The 24,278-nt window shown below is 37.1% G+C and overlaps 2 protein-coding genes across 2 annotated transcripts in view; both read right to left on the reverse strand.

The window, feature by feature from the left end:
• Positions 1–1,593: 1,593 nt before the first annotated feature.
• Positions 1,594–11,355, reverse strand: sigirr (single immunoglobulin and toll-interleukin 1 receptor (TIR) domain). The gene is made up of 9 exons (XM_052544651.1): positions 11,121–11,355; positions 8,474–8,678; positions 7,899–8,026; positions 7,590–7,730; positions 7,347–7,490; positions 5,077–5,179; positions 4,147–4,297; positions 3,891–4,068; positions 1,594–2,919 (listed from the first exon to the last, which is right to left on the reverse strand). The coding sequence occupies exons 1-9, from the start codon at positions 11,176–11,178 to the stop codon at positions 2,747–2,749; spliced, it is 1,281 nt and encodes a 426-aa protein (XP_052400611.1). The 5' UTR covers positions 11,179–11,355; the 3' UTR covers positions 1,594–2,746.
• Positions 11,356–12,319: 964 nt separating this feature from the next.
• gse1a (Gse1 coiled-coil protein a) overlaps positions 12,320–24,278 on the reverse strand; it is a 35,157-nt gene continuing 23,198 nt past the window's right edge. The window contains exons 6-16 of the mRNA XM_052543979.1: positions 22,475–22,642; positions 20,349–20,659; positions 19,289–19,568; positions 17,617–18,113; positions 17,157–17,269; positions 16,799–17,072; positions 16,252–16,365; positions 15,857–16,165; positions 15,515–15,769; positions 14,718–14,821; positions 12,320–14,308 (exon numbers count right to left, since the gene is read on the reverse strand). Coding sequence (XP_052399939.1) covers positions 14,171–14,308; positions 14,718–14,821; positions 15,515–15,769; positions 15,857–16,165; positions 16,252–16,365; positions 16,799–17,072; positions 17,157–17,269; positions 17,617–18,113; positions 19,289–19,568; positions 20,349–20,659; positions 22,475–22,642 — 2,563 coding nt within the window. The 3' untranslated portion in view covers positions 12,320–14,170. The remainder of the gene's footprint in view (positions 14,309–14,717; positions 14,822–15,514; positions 15,770–15,856; positions 16,166–16,251; positions 16,366–16,798; positions 17,073–17,156; positions 17,270–17,616; positions 18,114–19,288; positions 19,569–20,348; positions 20,660–22,474; positions 22,643–24,278) is intronic.

Genomic DNA, 24,278 nt, shown 5'->3' on the forward strand with positions numbered 1-24,278 from the left:
TGCACCGAAAGAAAGAGAGAAAGAGAAAGAAGGCCGAGCACCGGAAACCCCTCACGTTGGCTATATTTCCCCTCACGTTGGTCAATAAAATCCACCCTTTGGGGAACTCACCTTGATCCTCGTGTCGTGTACTTCTTCACCCCATCACAATATATAAAATAATTGAGTAAGGAGTTGTCATCATAGTACAGAGCCCCTCCCCTTGATATCACAGTCTCCGCCATGTTGGCAGGATCCCGACGGCCAAACATGATTGTTTACATGTGTTGTTAACTCGGTAGTAGAGGAGGTTTTCGCAATTTTCGTTTTACCAAGCCTGGAAGTCACTGCTGCGTTAAAAAACTGCTCCAATACCTCACATGATACATATGGGAAACATAGGAACAATTGAATACAGTTATTTTTGGAGAAGCTCTCAGGCATCCAAAATATTGACCCATACGAGCTCCCTGCAGCGGAGTGGCACATAGAGCTGAACCATTTACCTCCACGCACATATATGGACATTGTGAATTATCATGTTTGTGGTCGAAGTTACTACACAATGCAGGAGTTTAAAAGCCACAGGTCTTTGGAAAGTTATGAGGCTTTCTGTTGTGGCTAGGTCCATCTACAAGCCTCCGGATGGTGAAAACAGCGTTGCACTGGCCAAAGTAAGTTTCTTGCATTTACCAGACACTTCTTGACAAAAAAGACAAAGTATTAACTGCGACTGTTTCATAAACACTAGATTGTAACAAGATGTTCAATGTACACAAACGTTTCCAACATGTTTTGATGTAAGGCAAGGCAAGGCAAGATAGCAGCTGTAAATTTCCACACATAACAAGGAACTGGGCTGTTTCTCACACATTTAGGACTACCCCCTCAGGTCATCCTCAGACATTGCCCCCCCCCCCCCACCCCCAACTATAAGGCCCAATGACCCTCTCAGGTCATACTCAGACATCTGTGTATTCTAAGAAACAGCAATTCTAAGAAAACACATGCATATATAGGTATACAGAAGCAATGTTCATTGAAGTTTTCCACCACAATTTGTTATCTGATAATACTGTGGCGTGGTGTGTGGATGTCCAGCATCTGTACAGTTCTGCTGCTGTGAGTGCGTCGTCATTTTAGAGTGACTTGAATGTTCATAGTGACCCGTGAAATTGTGGATTACTTTTACTGACCCATGTATTGAAATTTACTCCAAACCCACCCCCATCTAGTCTACTGTTGAAATTGTTGATCAGCTGTGATTCCAGTTGAGTGCCTTTGTGCGGCGTAAAATGTGAATTATATTCATATGGCATATTAGCTACTATATATATATATATATATATATATATATATATATACTTTATTCTTAAACATATTGAGATTGTATACTTTGATATAACTGTTATTTAAACACTGATTATTTCTTTATTTGCTTATTGTAGAACCACAAACACCCATACCCAATAAACCTCTGCAGTATTCATTAAACCCCTTCGAATCTGACCCGTAATCCACTCCTGTGTCCTGATCAACACACAGAGAGGAAGGCTAGAGACATTCGAACCTCCTTAAAACTAAAATCCTGATTTTACTACTCAACACAAAAAATACTTAATGAATAATTTTATTGTAGTTACATTAAATGATTGGTGTTGTGCTGCTATGACTTTACATCACTCAAGTGTCACCTCAGTCAACACTTAAGAATCACCTACTCTTAGAAAAGTCCTACTTTTTACTAAATCAAAGCTTAAGATTATTCTTAAGACTATTTCTGAGTAGTTTTATACATACGGGCCCTGGCTATTTTATTTTAATGATAACATTCAGCAGCAATGTCAGAGCCACAGCCTAAGAACCTCATCATCACAGTACAACTCTAGCTCCAGCCACGCTCTACAGACGTGTCCCGGTCCACCGCAGCACCATATCCATGATCATATTATAGCAATAAAACAAACCATTGAAAATAAACTATGTAAATATATTTTTCAATAATAAAGTTATTCTTCCAAAAAACATAAGTACTATTACTAACCACATTTTCATAGCATTTAAAAATTGGTCCAGATACAGTATCTGACAGACAGAATAGTAGAAAATTGAAGTATATTTACATTACATATTTAAGTTTTTTTTTAAAAACCTTCAATTGAAACAATGTGATGACTATAATTGCATGTTGGGCATATCTTTAACTCACTCTTTATTCTGCTAACATTTAAAATCCAAATTACTTTATTTACAAAAATGTATTGCACTCTTCAATACATGATCAAATATAAATGTGTAAAACTGTAGCTGGGAAGGGGAGGGAATGTGAACGTGCAGCGTCTCCCTCCCTTCGTCCGCATTAAAGTCCCACTGCCGTCCAGATGAAGGTTATTCATAATTTAGATAGAGTTGATAATTTATATCACATGACCTATGCGCTTGTTTGTCTTTTTGTTGCGAATATTACTTATGGACACCTGATGCTTTCATATATATGAACTATGCTTTTTCAGTACAGTTTTTAAGAATACTATGAACATGTACTGTTTTAGCCTATTAATGTATATAGAATAACTTTATTAAAATATGTACAGAGCCAAAATCCCTATGACTGTACATGAGATGTTATAAAAGAAATTAGCATAAAGTATTGTGCATGCATGATCGTACAGGTGTAGATAAACAAAAACAAAGAAACAGTGACAGTAACAAGAAATCATTGGGCAAAAAGTGACTTAAAAGTGCAAAAAGGGAACAGTAGTGTGCCTCAGATATCGTCCTCCGTGACCAGGCAGTAAAAGTCAGTGCGTGCGGCGTAGTTCCTCGAGCCGAGGTCAGACACATCTATCTCTGGGGGTTTGGGTTCAGCCATCACACTGGGATCTGCAGGAAGCACAGGAGCTTTGGAAGGAAGGGTCTTGTAGATGGGCAAACGCAAACCTGTGAAGGAATCACATTACACAATTTTTTTTTAAAATTTATTTGTAAACACATGTGAAAATATGCAATTTGGTGAAGTTGCAGATATTTATAGGGCCAAAAAATAAGATGATATTCTGACAGCTTGCAATGCCCTTGAGATCTTCATAACAATGTGGCAGATTACTTAATGACATAATATAAATATTAGTTTTTACTCTGTATCTTTATCTCAATAATATGATGACTGAGAGATGAACATATAAATCAAAAGTCTTATGGATCATGTTTGATACTCACATTTTTTTACTAAAAATGGCTGGATAATCAAACAGTTGCTTCAGTTCAGTAAATGTTCATGAAGTGATTCCTTGTATTTACTTTATAAAAATACATTTACTTTATAAAAATCATTATAGAATTCAGCAAAAAAGATGCTTAATTTTTTATGTGCTAAAAAATTGTGTAACTTAATTTTAAGGGCCAATTCTCTATTAACTAACGTGCATATTACTAGCATATTAATAAGCAGCTAATTACCAGTGTATTAGGACAAAGGTTGTATTTAATAGTGAGAATCGGACCTTAAAATAAAGTGTGACCAAAAGTATAAACTATCAGTTATACAACAGAAGGCACCTAGTAGAGTGTGTACAATGTTTTTTTTTTTTTTTTCAGTAAAGTTTTGATCATGTTAATAATTTAGAAGCCTAAATCTAAAGATATTTGCACATTAAATATAATAAAGTAAGCTTTAGTGTTTAAAAGTGTACTGTTTGTCTTAAATGGACAGTTCACCTACAAATAAATTGAAGAAACATTCTTCAAAATACCTTAATTTGTGATCCACAGCATAAAAAGTCACACAGTAAATGAGTGAATAATTTGGGTGAACTATCCCTTTAAAGGAAGTGTAATCCAGATCATATGTCATTGAAAGAATGACAATGACTGAAGATAAACTCTGTTGGTTAAATAAGCACATTTGTTACCCAGGTCTCCTGCGGGATCGGGATCCGGTCTGCAGTCCAGGTAATCAGGCTGCTGCGTGAGCATGGGATCTTCATCGCCCTGCAGCAGAGTCTGTGGATCACCAGCAGATTCCCTGTGAAATGTCACCTTGAGCGGCATTGCTAACGCGAGCTCCTTCCAGAAGCCTGAAGAAGGGGTCTGTGGGAAGGGAATGAGAATGATTAGACTTCTTCATACCCTAAATCTCACAGATGTTTTGTGCACTGAGGGTCTCACTATGGAGTGTGCGCCCCAGGTGAGGGTTGTGATTCGGGGCTGGTGTTGTTTCAGCTGGTGACTGATGTCCTGGCTCATGTGCTTCTGCTGTGACTGATATATGATGAAGATGGGCTTCCTCGACAGCTCCATCAAGTGCCACAGACCCTGTCTGAAAATTAAGAACAGCATCTAACATTAAAGCTCATGTCATTAAGAAAAAAAATGTTTCTTGAACTCATTTTTAACTATATTTTGAAATGTAACTTCCACTGTTTAAAACTAGGACACTGTCTAATATTAATCGGGAAATTGACCAAGACATAATATAATAGCATTAGAGAAGATCAAAGAACGTGAAAGTTGAGGTGTCACTGCACAAACTATTTTTTGATCATGCATTTCAAATGTGAAATGAGAGTCTAAAATAACTCATTTAAAGACATTTAAAATCCTCCTTTTTTGGTTTTATATACATACAGGCACATTTAATGTTAAACAACACTGATTAAGCCCGTATAAAATGTTCAACATTATAGAAATTATGACATTTCTCTCAATAAATTCTTAATTTGCTGCTTATTAATAGTAAGTTAGTTTTTAGGTTTAGGTATTGGGTAAGATTAGGGATGTAAAATAAGGTCAAGTAGAATAAGGCATTAATATGTTCTTAATTAGCACTTATACATGGCTAATCTTTTAGTAATATGAATGCTAATAAGCAACTAATAGGTGTTACCTATACTAAAGTGTTACAGAATTTAATTTGATGTTATTTATACTTAAATTTTTCGTTGGTACAGACAATAAATGAACAACACATTGCAAAATGTAGCTTTTTTAAATAATGGACACTGACGCTAAGTACTGTACTATATATTTATAAAAGCAGGGTGGGGTGCGAGACAGTATAAACGAAGTGAAGTAACGCAAATACGCTCGCGATTTTACCTAAAGTTGGTTGTGCACCATTCCTGCTCCAGGTACGACTGAGAGAGAACCACAATCATCCGGCGACAGCGACTAATGTTCATCAGCAGCTCTGCAGATGGCTCTGAAGATGAGACATGATGAAAATGAAAAGTTGTACTTCGCATATGGACTTTTACTATATGAAACTTTACTATTGTATGTAATTTTATTCACATATGATATTAATTAAAGGTGCAGTATGTAATATTGACAGCTAGTGGTTGAAATGGGTACTGCAGTCCAAATTCAAAATAGGTTACAACTAGACGGCATACACGAAAACTACTGGGCATGTGCACATCAATACAGCTTGATTTTTTGACATACTGTACAACAGTAATTACTATTTTTCTATTCTTGTAAGGAGTACTTTTTAGGGTTGGGCTAGGTGTAGACGTGATTAAAAAAATCTAATATGTAGAAAATTCAATATATTGTTAGCTTCCATTTTTGCTGTATCCCTTCTAGCCACAACCTTCAAAATATTGGAGATTTGTTTCTCCCGCCTCCTCCTCAGACTTGCCGTTCACACGGGTTGCCAGATTGAGGATATGCAACATGAACGAGCACAACTGACAATGGAGGGCAACAAGTTTTATACTGTAAGTTTATCAGAATTAGTTGGTTCATCTGTGTTTTAATATGCCTCTAGTCACAGAGATTTTAAGATGGATGCCTTTTTAGTTCAGGTAGAATCTGCGATCTCTGACCCGGTTAATTTGCTCACTTAATGGCTGCAATATGCTGTGTTTTCCATCAACTGGCAACCCTGTGTGTCAAAATACTACAGACTAAGGCCCTGTCTACACGAACGCGGTTATTTTTAAAATCACAGCTTTTTCTACATGGTTTGGCCGTTCGTCCACACACAAAAGCAGCACCAGGCCGCTGAAACCAAAATTTTTTAAAAATGCTTCCCAGGGTGGAGATTCTCAAAAAAACAGTGAAACCATAGACATTAAAAGAAATGGACACAGCGACTCCATTGAAACTCAATTGAGAAAAGTGAAGCCCATTTTAGCTATTTTTAGCACTCCCGTTTCTGACGCGCAGACTCAAACTAAGCTTGATGACATCAGCAACCTGTCTGACAGATGTAAATCTTCTAGTAGCTGTGCGTGCAAACTGCCATCGTTAATCTTGCAGAGACGGCGAGCTTGAGCGGGGAGTTCTTTGGCGTGAGTGAGCAGGAGTACGTATTCTGATTAATTGTAACTGTACGGTAATGCGACAGAGAGTCGAGTGGTTATGACGCAATAGTTAGCCTATTTTTACAAAAACTGTTTCTACGGGGCCATAATGTAACATAGAAGGTAATGGAGCCCTTTATACATTGTCGTGTATCTTTAGAAATAAATAATGGACAAATGGAGTCTTTAAACGCCTCAGATGTAAAGTTATTCGCTGTCAAAGTGACGCCAAAATGAATGGGATGTCAATGGGAATGCTAACGCAAGTGAAGTTCTGCTACAAGATGGAGGCACGCGGCCGACTTCAACTTCCGGTCGACTTCCTTGCCGCCTGGCTGCTATCTCCGCCTACTGGAAACTTTTTCAGGCTTCCGATTGGCCAACATGGCTTTTCAGTTGAGATAATATGCACAACGATGGTCAACAACGATGTTGGTCAACAACGATGTTGGTCAACAACGATGTTGTCCCAGGAACATGTCTCACTTGGTAAAATCAGGTTAGGCAGATAATATCGCCACCTGTTGGTTTGGCATGCTTTGGAAAGTCCATCATAGCATACATTTTCATTTTCATGTATACGGAATTTCTTTTTTAAACGAAAGAAGGAAAACTCTGTTTATTAAAATATCCATGTACGTGTGGACATGGCCTAAAAAAAGAACAGACATTCCGACACGGAATACACATTTTAAAGCAGAATAACGGGCTGTAGCATTTGCTTCTCGGACAAACAAGTAGTATGTGAACTTAACATGTTTCCTAAATACCTACAGACATATAGTATTTTTATGGTTTAGTACAGTCAAAAACAATTACATGCAGCACCTTTAAACATTCATGCGATTGATTTAACAGATCCTATGGACATTCAAATCTGACTATGATTGTTATTCCTGTGATTCAGTGGTAAAGCATTGCGTTAGCCGTGCAAAATGACATGGGTTCAATTCCCAGGGAATACACATACTGATAAAAAAAAATTTATAGCCTGAATGCACTGTAAGTTGCTTTGTATAAAAGCGTCTGCTAAATGCATAAATGTAAGTGAAGATTTACCGGCTCCAGGAAGGATGTTTGTGTCATTGAGCAGCAGTTTATGACTGTACTTGTTCTCCAAATGAGGTTTCAGGATGAAGTTGACAAATTTCCTGTCATTCTCATTGTTGACATATGAGATGTAGGCATCATACATTTTACCATCTGAGAAAAAAAATCAGCAAAAAAAAATCATCATGAAATGGAAGTGATATGTCATGTCACAGATGATAAAGGGCTTTAACATACAGAATGCAGACTAACCATTAAGCTCATACTCTCCATAAATGTTCCTATACCACAGTTTAAAGTTGAGTCGGCACTTGGAATAGACCACCACTGCCAGAGCCAGTATAAGCAACAGGACCACTGATGCCACCACTGCCCCGGTGTGACTTGGGGATTCTGTGGATAAAAAATTAGATAAACCTTATTATCGAGTACACAGAAACTTAAAATATTTTACACTTTATTTTTAGGGCAACTGTAAGGATAAATAGATGAAGAATATGAAAAGTATAATATAATATGGGGGCAATAGTAAAAGGCTAAAACAAGTCATTTGTTTCTTACTGTATTCCTTTACGTTGAATTGCGCTGTGCTGTTCCTCACTGTGCAGAAATACACACCAAAATCAGCCTGATCTCTCAGAGTCAGCGTTAATTCACTGCTCTTGATGATGTGACCATCATCAGGGTGCCTGCCAAATGTTTATGTATATATAAAATCAGATTAAACAAACAGTTAACATTTTTCAAGCATCAATATCGGCTGTGTTCAAAATTAGCATACTACTCATTGTATTTCCCAAGTACGTCTACTATATACTGTATAGTGACTTTTTCTTGCACTTGCTAGTTTGTATCTCAGAATACTCAGAATTGCTAGAAAAAAAGTCATAACTGCGAGATATGAATCCAGAATTTTTAAGAAAAAGTCACAAACTGCTTCGAATGAATGGTTTGAGAATCATTGGAAAGTTAAGGGAATTAAATTCATATTTTGAGAATACATGCATGCATGTAAAGCTATTGTAGGAGACTTCCAGACAATATTATGAACCTTAAAAATAGCTTAATAATAGCATTTTAAAAACAATACATTGAATGTATTCAGTGTTTGGTACTGTATTGCATCATATACCCACCAGTCTTTTATATTTTGAGGGTAGTTGGTGAGGTTGGTAAGCGGTGTGCCATCTTTGATCCACTCTAGGTGGTCTTTGCAGTCTGGATTGGTGTGGTTCAAACCTATGGAGGCTTTGCAGGTGAGGACCGTGCTGTGGCCAAGAACCACTGAAACTGATTGAGTTTGAGCATGCTGGAACTCTGGAGTGCTGCTACAAAGCAGATCTTTGTTTTTAGAGAAAAAAAGAAAGAAAGAAGTGAGTATCAGTGTGTTACAAAGCATAAAACCTCACTTTGTGCCAAGTAAACTGTTAGATTCTTTATACAGGTAGATCTCTATGAAATGAGCACACCTGAATGACGCTCAGCTAAAAACAATGACTTCTTTATTTGGAGTAATGTTGCTGGAGTATTGTGGAGGATATCCAATCTCACGAGAGATGAGTGAAACCCTATTCTGACTCAACGGTGAGGCTGTTTCTCATCAGCACTGCTTCATATTCCCACATTTGAGAAAGAAATTCTATATCTGCCAACATGGATATGGTATTTTATGTGATAAAATGGAAATGGGTTCATAAAAAGTTTATGTAATGGTCATTCATTATGAAGGTTCATTTGAAAGAATGGCTAGTAATGTATCCATTTTAGATACTGATGTTTAATAGACTTCACTGCCAACATAAATATTGTACATGTAGATTCCCGGGAGCATGGTTGGGAAACTCCAATGTGAGTTTGTGAGTAGGTCCATAAATCCTTCAACCAACAAACGTTGGGATTTCTTGTATTGGTCAGAAGCAAGATAATCAGGTCAGTATAGTCAGTTTGACCATTGATAAATATTTTTCTCCAGTTTACTCTAAACAAGTTGAAGTTTTAGACCTAAATTGAATATGTTAGTCTTTACGGGATAGTTCACTCAAAATCAATATTACCCCATCATTTATTCACTCTCAAGCCATCCTATGTATGTGGGATTTTCTTCTTTCAGACTAATACAATCAGAGTTAAATAAAAAAAGGTCCTGGCACTTCCAACCTTTATAATGGCAGTGAATGCCTGTTAAGCTTCAGTAGTCCAATATAAGTTCAATAAAGTGCATCCATCCATCACAAAAAGTGCTCCACACTGCTCCGTAGGGTTAATAAAGGGCATCTGAAGTGAAGCCTTGCATTTGTGTAAGAAAAATATCCATATTTAAAACTTTATTTACCACCCAGTGATGGTTAGTAGGTTAAGGTACGCAGAATGGGACAGTAGGCGTGCAATGATCGGGCCCAGCATTTGTGTACTTGTGTAAAGTACTGCGTTTCAGGCCAAGGAACCCAACCAAACTGTTTCATTGGTAAATATAAGATGTAAAATCAGATTAACTGTACATCCATAACGAAATGTTTCCAACTTCAACCAGTTCTTAAAGCTGACATTTGACAGTTCGATAGAAATAAAGTATTAAGCATGAAACCGAAAGTGCAGAACTAAATTTGCTTGTATTCAAAGCAGGTATATAATGTAGGAAGAAAAAAAAAATAGGAAGAATTTCCTTCTAGAAAATACTGCTCTGTTAGTGGCTTTGGACAAATATGTCAGCTAAACTAATAAGTGCCAAAACCAAGGATTCAGAGTTATGCAGAAGGAAAACATTGTTATGCAAACAAATATTGACCATAGCAGAACAAACTCTTGTTCCAGAACAAATTTACACAGTATTGCTCAGTTTCGGCCATTTTTACTCATGTAGGTCAATCACATGATCTATTACAGCTACTATACACACACACACACACACACACACACACACAATGCCAACATGCCGGTAATTCATATAAATGGAAGAGCGATTTGTGTATAATCATGACAACAGGTTTGACAAATGCTTTTTGCTTTATGAATGCACTTGATAGGACTTTACAGTATTACAATAGCCTATCTTTTCACAGTGTCATGTTTAAGTAAGATCACTGTTCAGCACAGCAGCCCATAACTTCATTCAATCATTAATCGAGGCAGCTGAGCTAAACAGGCCGTTACCGGGTACAAAGTTCCCATTACAGCTCGAGAGGGTTTTCATTCTGGTAGGCAAACAAGATGCTGAATAAATGCTTACATGGACCGGAAAAACAGCTTCAATGTAAGGGGTTATCAGGCCATCATCACACACAATATTTGTTATGTAAACGTGAAAACAATAAAACTACAGTCATATACATAAAGGTTGAACCATGTTCTAGGACAGGACTATTTTCATCTTGTCTTATGTCAAATTAATCACAGTAGCCTACTTATTGATCACAGCAGTGGTTTGACATTATTGCACATTTTACTATTTCAGATTTCTTTTTCCTCTCACGATTATTACTATAACATTTCACTGAAAACTCATTAATAGCCTGTGTAATGGCAGATTCCACTGTGACAACTTACCCAACAGAAGGTCAAAGTGTTTTACAGGGGCAACAGCAGTAAAAATACAAATATAGTTTTGTAAAACTATGATGGCGCTACCATCGATAGATAGATAGATAGATAGATAGATAGATAGATAGATAGATAGATAGATAGATAGATAGATAGATAGATAGATGATAGATAGATGATAGATAGATAGATAGATAGATAGATAGATAGATAGATAGATAGATAGATAGATAGATAGAGACTCACCTGTAGACCGAGTAAAGGCTAGACATGTCAGATAGAGAATCAAATGACAACGCCACATTGCCGTCCTCTCATAAATCCTTTCATACGAGTAAAAACAAGTTTTTAGTCAAGTTAATAAACTCACTTTAACCGTCAGAGAGAGTGAAATGGACTGGAGCTGCTGTGTGTCATGTCTCTCTGAGCAGCTGGATGTAAACGCGGAAGGTGCGCAGCGGATAAACCGAGTCCGTCGCCAGGAATCAACCTGTGCTGGGAATACAGGGTCACGTGGTCCTGCTCACCTGCGCGCTTCTTTAACAGGTAGAGCCGCGCGCGTTCACAATCACATACCGCGCTCTCGAATGAAGCATCAGCAGATAGATGCGGTCTGAGGATCTAAGAAGAAGAAGCAGTGACAGTTCACAGAGCCTAACAAGTTATGCATCATATAACTCAGAATTCAATTTAACTTCATTGCATTACACCAACAGCTCGGAATCTGAATGAACTCGTGAACCTGATCAGCTCGGTTCAGTGAATCACTTGTGAACTGATCCGAATAAAAAAAAAATTATATATATATATATATTAACATCATGTATATTTATATTACATGAAGGCCGATCTTAACTTTAATGTAGACTACCTCGCAAATGCGTGGGATGAGTACTTGTCATATTTTTCACATTTCAAAACACATACATTTACAGTATATATTATTTACAACAGTTATGGGCTGTTAACAGTTGGTTCACTGAATCGGACTGAACGAATCTGATCGAATCACATTTGAATCAGATTTATTCTAAAGATCCGGCTCGAAAGAATGATTCGTTCATTTGTTCGTCTGACATGAAGTAGGTTAGTGTGTATGTTCAGTGATTAATAACTTAAGTTTTTGTCGTTTTTTAATACATATACAAAACTATGGGTTCAGAAGAAGATATTTCATTAGTCATATGTTCCTCTTCTATGATAGCCCACTTTAATTGGACTCTCATAAATTCACTTTATGCACTTTTGGAAGAAAGCTACTAGGTTTGGAGATGACATGAGGGTGAGTAAATTATAATGTATATTAATTTCTGGGTGAAACAGACCATAAACATTCTAGCAAATGATGTTAGGATGTGGTGAAGTTAATCTACTGCTTTTAGCCAACAGCCAACACAAAAGTTACTTTGGCTACTGTGTGCATGAAAAATATAATAACCATAATATACAGTAAAACAAAAAGCATATATCAAGTTTATTTTGCTGCTTTGTAAATCATAGAGTCAAGAAACAACTGAAAAATCACATTACTCTTGTGAATGAATCATGTTACAGTACTTCATTCATTGCTTGAGAGTTTTTGTAGACAAAATATGGCAAGAACTGAATTTTTCAAACATTACTTTTTTTTTTTTATCAGTATATACACATATATATCCATAAATAAGTATTTCTACCTTCAACAATATATTAACTCACATTTCATTCCACTAAAAATTACAACTAAAACATTTTACAGATTTCTTTTCCCCCCTTTAGCTACAACCACATCGGGTCCATTTCTCTTCCGTTTCCTAAATACAGATGAACAGATTTTTAATAAGCCATGCTTGTTTTAAACAATATGCCATAATAACAACAGGCCTTCATGTCCGCGTTTTAAGTGCCATAAAGGAAAAGTGGAGGATAGACATCTTGACACAGACATTTCTCAACTTGCAGCGTTGGGAATATCTTTAAAATTCAACACGTCAAATGAGTTCACCTTTAGATTATAATAATATAGTGATCATGTTTTTTCAATAGCTGCTGCTGAATAAAACATTGTGGCACTAATTTTGGTATAAAATGACTTCTCGTGGCAGCTAGGCTCGAAACTAAATCATATTTCACCAATTTATACAAAACATTTGGGTAGCACTTTATAATAACTTTCAAGTTTATATAATTATACAAGTCTATAACAGACAGTATTTAACAAGCATAAATGTTTAACAGCATGTTGATTTATAGAGGTCCTTTGTGTCATTTCATAATCATTTTATGAACAAAGTAATACAGAAATCAATAATGAATTCAATTTATGAATTAAACAGCTTGCATTATTTGATGTCCTCAGCTGCATCATTTTGAGATGTATTTCAATCGAGTTTTTATTATATATATTTTATTATCCATATGATCGTGATCATACATTCATGTACATGTTCATTTAAAACTGCCATGAAGCACTTGAATGTACATGAACTGCTGGTGGTCTGCTAAATATTGTATGCTGTTTGTCAGTAATGAAAGTTTTTATAAAGTAATCCCCACATTGGATCGGTTTTATTTTAGTGTCCATTTTCAAATAACCTGATTATAAATGTGGCATTGAAATTTTGGATGGAGGGAGAATAGCAAAGCATACAGGAAAGAGCACTAGACAAACACTTTCATGACTTTCGGACAATTATAATTAATAAACGAAAACCTTTTCTCTTTTTTTCTTTTTTTTTTTTTGAATTGGAAACTCAATTCAACCCACTTCTTTCTAAAACATTTCTCCTAATCTGACCAGCAGTACCTTATCAACACATTTTTTTTCCCCCCTGCAAAAAGCATTAAAATATTTATATTCCAAATTACGGTCCTTTGTATAATTAATCATTAATAATAAAAACATACAAAAATGTGATTTGACAGTATTTTACATAATCATATTCTTTTAAAATCTGTATAAATATGAAAGCATTTGAACTAAATTCCACATCGGCTCGTCATCCAGAACCAGAGTTTTCTACCAAATGTCTGAGAGATCAGTTGTAAGTGCACATCCAGCTCTGGGGTGCTTTTCTGCACCTCTTGGCAAGCGTCCTGTCAAATGTAGTCCGTATGTCAAGTAATGGATATGTGTGATGGCTGTTTTGTTCTGTCTAGTGGTTGGACTTGTAGTGCAGTGAGTCACAGTGAGGCACCTGATAATGAACAATAGCTTGTCTATCTTCTTCATGCCGAAGCTGAAATCATCCAATGTTCTCATGTGAGACCCGCGGTGATTCCTGTCACTCTGTGGTCCATCTTCAGAGTGAGTACGGTCACCTCGGTGAAGGTCTCTTGTAGTATCCTCTGTGCCAGTTAAATAATGGCAATGTCAAACATTTCTTGATGTGTTCCAGTTCGGCCTGCATACGATCTCTCTTTAGCGCCAGATTGTGCTTCTGTGCTAACAGGTCCTAGATATAGGGGATAAAAGAGAAAACATACATACATAGTTTGTTTAAATGGTATTTATTCAAAAATCACTAAATAAATCCACTGACAACTGGTGGATTTCAAAGCTGACACAAGGGGGCGCTAACATTTCTGTTATTGTGATTGTCAACAAGGACAAATATTGGCACACACACACACACACATAAATCTCCAGAAATTATAAATATAAAACAAATCGCAAGGGAAGAATTTAATTAAAATGTAATTAAATTCAAGAAGTGAATTTTAAAGCATTAAAATAAACAATGAAACAGCCACAAGACATGCTTCCTATCCGTTTCTGTTTAAAAATAATAAAACAAAAAATATAAGAATCTTTAGAAAATTAAATATGCAATAAATACAAATACAAACATAATATGCTCTTACCCTCATGCTATGAGAAAGCTGCTCAGATGTCAGAGTGAGATTGTAATGCTGCGTCTCCAGACGTCTACACTCGCTCTGGAGAACCTGCTGCTCTACACTTCTCTCTGAGGGAGAGGGAGAGAGAGAGAGAGAGAGAGAGAGAGCGAGAGAGAGACTATATTGATGCAACAGAAAACAAACATACACTCTAAAAAGCCAGTATTCTGCAACCACAGACAAATCAAAGCAGCCTAAATGTGGGCTCACTTTTCACGAATGAAATCTAGGAATTGACATGATTGGGAGTTTTGCAAAAAGGTGAAAGATTTTCTCATGCAGATTTCGCAGCAGGTTCAAGAAGGTCAAATGGATTTCTCCACGTTGCCCCACAGAAAGCATCTTGGTTTGAAAGTGACTTCTGTGTGAGCTGTGCTTCACTACACTATTAACCATAGACACTCGCTAATGTGATGCCATCTTAAAGGGACAGTTCACCCAAAAATGAAGATTCTAATATCATTTACCCTCCCACTCCAAACCTATACGAGTTTCTTTATTCTATTGAACACAAAAGAAAACATCTTGAAGAGTGTTGGTGACTAAACCGTTGCTGGTAGCCATTGACTTCCACAATATGTTTTCCATACTATAGAAGTCAGTAGGGACCATCGCCTGTTTGGTTACAAACAGTTCTTCAAATTATCTTCATAACAGAAGAAAGAAGTTCATACAGGTTTGATACAACTCCACCAAAGGCCACCATGTTCCCTTCAAACCCAAATAAAGTTCATTTGAATCTCAAAGTGCCATCAACATACCCTGCATGTACTCCTCATACGCCTCAAATATCGACTCGATCCCTTTCCACTTGGGACTGAATGACTCCTCTTCCTCGTCTTCATCCGAACTGACGCCCTCCTCAGCTGAGAAGTCGTTCCTCGTGCCTGGAGAGTCACGTTGGGTCGATATTTGGCAGGAGTGGCCATTGCTTTGTCCATTAGGGACTGTGTTCATCGCCCTCTGGAGGCCTGGAGGAGGAAGCGCAGGGGGCTCAAACTGCTCATTCGCTCCACCTGATTGGGATACAAACACAAAAAACATTAAGCAAAATGTCTCCGGCTGTGTTTCTCAAATTTGACCACAGAGGGAGCCATCGTCACCTTTCTGTTTCTGCTGGGATATCTGAGTGGACTGCAGCACGGACTGATGGAAGTTCTGTGCGAACTCCTCAGAGTTGATTTGCTCCCAGACGGGGAGTTTTACTCCGTTCGATCCATGCGGCCGGTCCTTGGGTCGGGCGAGGGGCTGCTGGCCCGGGCCTCTTCTGCTGGGGGACATCATGTTGGGTTGGCCTTGAGTGTGTAGAGGAGTCAGTGGTGGCGGGTCTTGAGGCGGATCAGGGTTTTCATGCGAGTGGTTTCGGGATTCAGGGTGAACATTACTGACTGACTGATTGAGATGTGAGACAGCTGTATGATGGGGAAAAGCAGAGATCAGGACTAACGCCAAAACCTGCTCCTCTGTTTAAAGCTGCATCTGTATGTGTTGTTCTTACCGGACACTGAAGTGGACGGGCTGGAGCAGGGCTTGTCTGTGGCGTATCGGAGCGTGTCCAAAGTAACAGTTTTTAGCTTGATAGCTTCCAGCAAGTCCATGATCTTCTTTTTCTCTGAGGTAAAACAAAATAAATAAATAAATAAATATGTATTGGTCAAACTGTGATAAACCCAGACTTTAAAACAAATTCTTGTCAAATATTCGATATATATATATATATATATATATATATATATATATATATATATATATATATATATATATATATATATAAATAACATTTAGGACTATCCTTCACAAGCTACAGAACATATAAAATATATAACGTTGTTTTTTTCTTATATTAATATTTACAATTGATATTTAATAAAATGTGTGGAATATATTATGCATTATATAGTTATACAAAATTATATGTAATAATATTTATGCATAAAGTGTTATTAGTGTTATTATTATAGGTTAAGTTCTCCAGCCTCTTTGATGCTGGTCATGTGACTGTGACAGTATATGGTGTGTGTGTGTGTGTGTGTGTGTGTACATACTTTGTCTTTCTTCCAGACTGACATGGCTGAGGTCGAACATGCTGAGGAAGTGTTTCTTGTCGTCCAGCTCCTCCGTGCCGTCCATCTCCTCCGGGGTGAAGCGCGTGCTGAGCGGAGGATGAGGAGGAGGCGGAGTCTTACGTTTGCTCGGCACGGCTGAGGGTGAAGGGGTTCGCTCCTGCAGCATCCTCCTCCTCTTCCTCCTCTTCGTCTCCAGCAGCTCATCCCGCTTCGAGAGCGTCGTCAGTCCAAACAAACACAGAAACTCAGTCTTCTGCAGAGAGAAGAGAACCACAGCGGCTGTGAGAAGAGTTTTTAGGACAGTAGCGGTTTTGACTGATGAAATGTGTGACTGTACCTCTGTAGACGTGTCTAGTTTGAGAGGAGGCTGCTGAGCGACTCTTCTCAGATGGGCTCGAACTTCCTCCTCATCGCTCTCATCATACGAGTCATCGAATTCATAGTAATAACCTGAGACAGGCAGAAGATTATTACAAATCAACTGAAAGACATTGTGGATGGATGGAAGAATACAATACAAACTTTTCTGCAAATTTTGTATATAATTTAACATTTTTATATATTATATATTTATACATTAAATTACATTTTTAAGCATACCATATATATTACATAAATAAATAAATACAAAAATAGATATTTTTTGATATTCAGGCAAATAAATACTGTGAATATTTTTACTTTATCTTTTTAGAACTTTAGAACTTTTTTTTATTTATTTACTAATGCTTTCTTCACCTTCAGGACTAAATTGACATCTGAAGGAACATGTTTTGTTTAAGGGTCTTATTTTCTACCTTTCTCTCTGGCTTCCCTGCGTTTCTTCTCCTCCAGGTCAAGCTTGCTGACGAGTCTCCTGTGCTGCTGGAGAGCCTGGTCATACACCATCATGGGGTCTGTCCGGTCAAGAGCCGGTCCCTGGGGTGGCCTGTTGTCTGCAGATTGTCCCGGTTGGGAGAAGGAGGCCCTCTGCTGGCTCAGGAAGCTGCAGGTGGATTTCTCCAGCTCTGCCGGGTGTTTGCCAGGCTCCAGGAGGCTGCTGACCCGCATGGGGGAGGGCCTGACGTCCTCCTCGGGAGGCTTTGGTCTGCTGTGGCCCGAGTAAGGACGGATGTGGGACAGAGGGCGGTCAGAGGGCGAGTTGAGAAGGGAGACGGGGTTCCAGAAGCTGCTGGGAGCAGGAGAAGAGGGGTGCTGGTCCCGAGGGAGAGGTTTGGGGGTGATGAGAGGCGGCGGCGCCCCCAGAGGTTGAGGCAGGTCTCTGACACCCCTGTCATGGTGATGTGTGCTGTACCTGAAACACAGAAAACATTTCTACAGAGCACCACTAGAGGGCACAATCATACCACACAATGGAAAGAGATGGGGTGCGCCATAGTGGGGGATAAAATAGCTAAAAAATATCTATTTTCATCAGTCGCATAATTAGACATTATTTTGCTGAGTGAGTTTTTGCACAGCTATACTGGCTGGTTTAAGACCATCATGGACAGATGTTCTGACTCCCAAAGCTTTTACGTCTTCATTTTCTGTGCAATATTCAGTTCACAACACTTTTCCACTATGAACCCATTTTTGTTCCCATAAACTGACTTCTTAAGGCCATTTTTATTTTTATATGGGCAATATGTTTGCCACCCTAAATTGACTTATAAGGTGTACTTTTACCTCTATAAGGGAATTTTTTGGCTCCTTAAATTGACTTTTGTTGTGCATTTTTATGTTACAAGGGTCATTTCTTTCCACCTTAAATTGATATTCATGGGACATTTTTGCCTATTTACAGCTTATTTAGCTTATAGCTTAATTTACAACTTTTCTACTCTTTTTGTGTGTATGCATCATCTTCTATGTCAAATTAATTTCCTAATCACTACATTGATTTAGAATACAACACTATCAACCAATCACAGAAAATCATATCAACAAAACTACATTTTGCTCTGCAGAGGTGGCACAGAAGCTGCATCTAAAGCAGCATTTAGATATTTTACACTGCAATTACAAATGCATAAATAATGCTGCAATTTTTTTTAGTCAAACAAATATTTACACTTTATTCATCTACAGAAGAAGAGAATAATTATACAATATAAATACATTAAATAAATGTAAATCTACCTAAATATGAAACCAAAACCAGCAGTAGATGGCCACAAGTCACTGTCTTGAGTGAATCGAGTCATTGATTCAACCGATTCATTCAAGAAGCTGATTCTTTTTCTTTATTTTTTATCTTTGATACAAACAGCAGTTCTGTTGTGGCTTTGTTTGGAACTATATTTGCTGGCGAAATAGAGCAAAAAAAGACAACAATGTGTCTAAAATGGGTAACTCTTATTCAATCTACATCATGCAGTGAAATCTTCATTCTCAAGACAAGATGAGTGACATACTCAATGTCGCCTTCCACATCATTAAAAAACCCAATTGCATTTCCATGTGATTTTGTTTTCCTTTAACACTGACCTGTGAGTCTCCCTCCCAGCATCCTGCTGCTTGTCTTGCTGTTGAAACTCCTGGCCGTGTCGGTCCGCTCTCTCCACCTTCAGCGCCCTCTGTCTGCCGAGCCATCTGTCGTCGTCCTCCTGCCGCTGGAGCATCATGGGAGTTACCATGGGCCTGTGGCTCTTCCCAAACGGGACGCTTGAGGAGAGGCCAGGGCCTGAGGTTGAGCTGGAGGAAGGACCTCCTGAGGATGAGTACGGACCAGACTGAGGCATGAACAGCGGCGTTTCTTTGGGTTTGTCTGTATAGAGACGACAGATGCAAAGATGAATAAACACGTGCTTCTCAAAGCGCAACATCTGTAAGGATTTATACGTAGTAAATATACTAGAAGGACCAAAATAGCAACGTCTTACATGATACATTATTATAAAGAAACTGTTTGTCTTCAGAACTACAGTATTATTTATATACTATTGTAGTACTTATTAAAAAACTTTAATCTTTTTAATTTTACTTTAGTTAGTACTAGTTGTTTTAAAAATAGCTTAATTTTTTTTTATATTAAAAAATATTTTTAATATTATTTAATTTAAATTAATACCCATGTAGATACATTTTAATAACCCATGAGCAATGCAGTCAGTTACTAAAGCTGCAGGTGATGTGAGTTTTCAAAGAAAGCTCAGAGTGAATATCAATCATAATTTAAATGTTGAATATTCATGAACCCAGCTGCATGAAATATGTAATAAGTAACTTATGCTCACAAGTCAATAATGTGAATGATGTCTTAAAACAGATATATTGCACCATTATACTAACTGGATTTAAATATATGCAGTAGGCCTATTAAGTAAGATACATAAGATAAATAATACTTTTATGAAAACATTAAATGATTCAAAAGTGACAGTAAAAGGCATTTAGAATGATATAAAAGCTTTCTATTTCAAATGAATATGATTTTGGACCCCATTCACTTTTATTGTAACAGCTGGAACATTCTTCAAAGTATCTTCTGTTGTGTTTTACAGAAGGATAATGTGTTTTTGGCTCTAGGCGGCTCTGACTGTCATACCGGGTCTGTTAGCAGCGAGTCTTTCCTCCAGCTTGCCCCGTTCCTTCACGGGCTGCCGGTGTGTGTATGGATAAGACTGTGAGATCAAGTGTTGGCCGGCCGGCGGCTCGTGGCTCAGGTGGCGTCTCTCCACAGCCTTGACCGCCTGCATGTCTCTGCCTCGCTCTCTTTTAATCTCCAGCTCTCTGTCTTTCTCTCTCTGCACCTCCTGTTCCCACTGCCGCTCTCGTTCGATTTCACGCGTTCTCTCCTTCTCTCGCTCTCGCTCCCTCTCCCTCTCCTGCTGGCGAAGCTCCTCTTCCATCTGCAGCCTGCGGAGGGTCCAAACACACACAAGCACACAAATGGTGTGAGATGCAACACTCTCAACAGGAACAAGAAGAATCGAGTCAGCGAGAGGCTGCAGGAACACAGGAGTGTTGATGATGTTTGGTACGAAGGAAGACCGAGAGAGAGCGTGTTTGTGTGTCGAGGTGACACGTGTGTGATGTATGGGAGAATATCATATGATGATGTCGGAATGATCATATTTACACAAATAATTATCACTCGGGGCGTCAATTAAAGAATGAATGAGTAGAGTGTAGTGTTATGCAAATGAGCATCGTTGTGACATGGTAACAGCCAATAGGAGAGCAGCCAGTGAAGTTCATGTGGTTTGCATATATGTAATGCAGCAGATATTTCTAGATTTATATTTACTGAAGAGAGTATGAGCACTTGCGAGACAGTATACAAATTGTGGTGAAGTTGAATATTTTGAATATAGATGAATATAGAAAAGAGAAAGATAGCAGGTTAATAGTAGTATTCAATATAGATGGAGAAACCGATAATAGGTAAAAAAAAAAAAAAGATAAATGAATGATTACAAATTAAATATTATAAAAGACATCGTTGCGGTCAGTTTTTAAATGCCAAAATTTATATTTGATATCTTTAAACTTTTTTACTTTGTTTTAAAAAACCAAACTGGTAAATTAGCCTAAGATGGTATTGCTATTAATAATTACTTAATATTTCATTAAATATTTAATTAAAATATAATTTTATATATTAATATAAATTCATTTAAAATGTCATTTTTAAATGTCATTAAATATTACATGAAATATAAATATATATTAAATAAAAAACTTACATTTAAATTAAATGTAATAAAAAATACACAAAGTAAACTGATAATAAAATAATCAACAAATTCTGGACTCAGTAATCAGTTTGTAGAAACCATTACGGTTTGTAGAAACCAACGGTAGAAATATTAATTTTAATACTAATCTTCGCCTTGCAACCAATATAATCATTCATCAATCCTGGTTATATATATATATATATATATATATATATATATATATATATATATATATATATATATATATATATATATATATATATATATATATATATATATATATATATATATATATATATATATATATATATATATATATATATATATATATATAAAATAAATATCATTATTATATTCTTAAAATGAATCATATAATTTAAAAATAAAAAACCCTGGTATAAATATAATTATAAATATAAATGATAAAAAAAAATCTCAATTATAAATTTAAAAATGTATGCATGTAGCAGCAGAATATATAATAATTATATGTATTAAAATATAAAATAATTATATGTATTAAATATTATAAAAGGTTCAACGAGATGCATTTTATGAATTAATTTAATTAAAGTAGGCTACATATAATACAGATTAATCAAATTAAAATAATAAAATATATTTAATATTCAACTATGTAATAAATTAATATATTTAATTAATATTACTATTAATATAATAATATAAATTTAAAATGTTATCAAATATTATCAACTATAAGTGTACTGCATCAAATATTATAAATATAAGTAATTAAAATAAATGCTTTAAAACCGTTCAGTTTTTATACGTCAGCAGTTTCTCTGGAATCCCTTGTAATTATCTGTAATTTACTATCAATGTCTGAGTGAAACTGTTTCCACACTTTTTTTATTCAGTGTTATCTTCATCAGTTGGTGAAGATGACGAAGAAGGGATTTAATGCGCAAGCTGCAGCCTTGAATATGTAGTGTGTGTGTGTGTGTGTGTGTGTGTGTGTGTGTGTGTGTACCTCTCAGAGTGCAGCGCTGACAGCGACTGGTGCGTGATGTCAGGAGGGTAAAAGACGCCCGGCATGGGCAGGTGCACAGCAGACGGGTGGAGGGCCGGCAGGGATCCCCCCTCTGGAAGCGGGTAGTAATGCGAGCGCAGGGCGGACAGTCTGTAATAATCCTCCATCCTGATCAGCCACAGGAAGCAGAGACAGAGAGAGAGAGCAGATAATTAGTGCCTCTATAAATAACCGGCTCGTTCATTAACCTCTGCTCTCTGGCCCTGCGACATGAACAGCACTGCCTATTTCGGTCACTGCTGTCTCACCACAAAGACACACGCTGAGGGTGTTATTCATACACACAGAGAGAGAGAGGACACAACAGGATCAAACCCAGAGACTGTCCACATATCTGACAGAACACGACATTTCCTGCGCTTTTCAAATGAAAGACAAACAAAGTCCAGTCTATTTCCTACGCTCTCACTAAACATATAAGGTCTTATAGGTTTTTTTTTTTTTTTTTTGCTACTGTACCTTTAAAACATTGTCTTCGTTCTGATTGGCTGAACTCTGAATACTGAAGAGATGTTGATATGTGAATGTAGGCAGTCATTATGTTCTCATGGTTTTTTTTTTGCATCTTCGTTTCAGTATTTGATCGGAATGAGCTGGAATTTGTTCGTCTTTGACTTGCAATAGGGAAATACTCACTATTGGAGTGTTTTTTTGGTAAAGGACTGACAAATCTAGCACACAAAAAGAACAGGCTTGTCATACATGCATGCATCCGTTCTGATATCTGTGTATTTTGATCTTGTGTCTCAGACAGCAGTACATCTGTTCATCTGTGTGTGTGTGTGTGTGTGTGTGTGTGTGTGTGTGTGTGTGTGTGTGTCCAAGCCTGAGGTTCACTTCTCTCATTAAAGCCATTAAATCATGTGCAGGAGACGAGACAGCATGCCAAACATTCACACACAGAACAGCTAAGCTGATTTGATGGTTTAGACTCACAAGAATATATTAATACTATTTAAAATACTTCATGCCATTTCTTTATTATCTGGCGGTTCAACTATAATACACGCTGAAAGAAGAGCATCTCCAAAAAAACCTAAAATCCCTATAAAGCAAGTAACCATCTTTGGTGGTGAAACACGAAGATCAAATATCTGGGCTCACAACCAAACATTTGAGTCATCTATCAGCAACCATCAGCAATGTGATAACTGTGGTGTAATATAAGCAACGACCAGATCAGAGGACGCGTACAGAAATAGTTACGGAGATAAACATTTACATGTATGCATTTGGCAGATACTTATCCAAAGCATTTCTCACATATTTTTACACTGAGAATGAGTTTAGCGACGAACACATGACCTTAGTACCATGTTTTGCTGTTAACAGACAAAAACTGTATGTCTGTGAGGTGCATTGCACTGGGTAAATATGTATGCACCTGGCATAAACAAAACAAAAATCACTGAATAATTCCTACTGAAATAACTAGATTTTGACTGTGAAAATTGTTAAAGAAACATTAAATGCCACTGCATTTTTCCTGCACAAAAATGTCAAAAAAAGCAACATTTAGTCCAATTACGCACCTGAACCTACCAATAGTACTTTACTGAGGTATACATTGTTTTTATGTGTAGGGTAAGCCTACAGTGTGCATGAAGCACATTTCATCATCAGCATAGAGCTTGCATCCTGTTCATGCACAGCCAGATTTTTCTAGCCACGCTTACTTTATACGCTCATCTTGCACATGCATCTTAATTTTTTTACACTACTTAATTTGTCCACAAGGTGGCGC

The sequence above is a fragment of the Carassius gibelio genome, chromosome A25 (assembly GCF_023724105.1).
Source record: "Carassius gibelio isolate Cgi1373 ecotype wild population from Czech Republic chromosome A25, carGib1.2-hapl.c, whole genome shotgun sequence".
Taxonomy (NCBI): Eukaryota; Metazoa; Chordata; class Actinopteri; order Cypriniformes; family Cyprinidae; genus Carassius; species Carassius gibelio.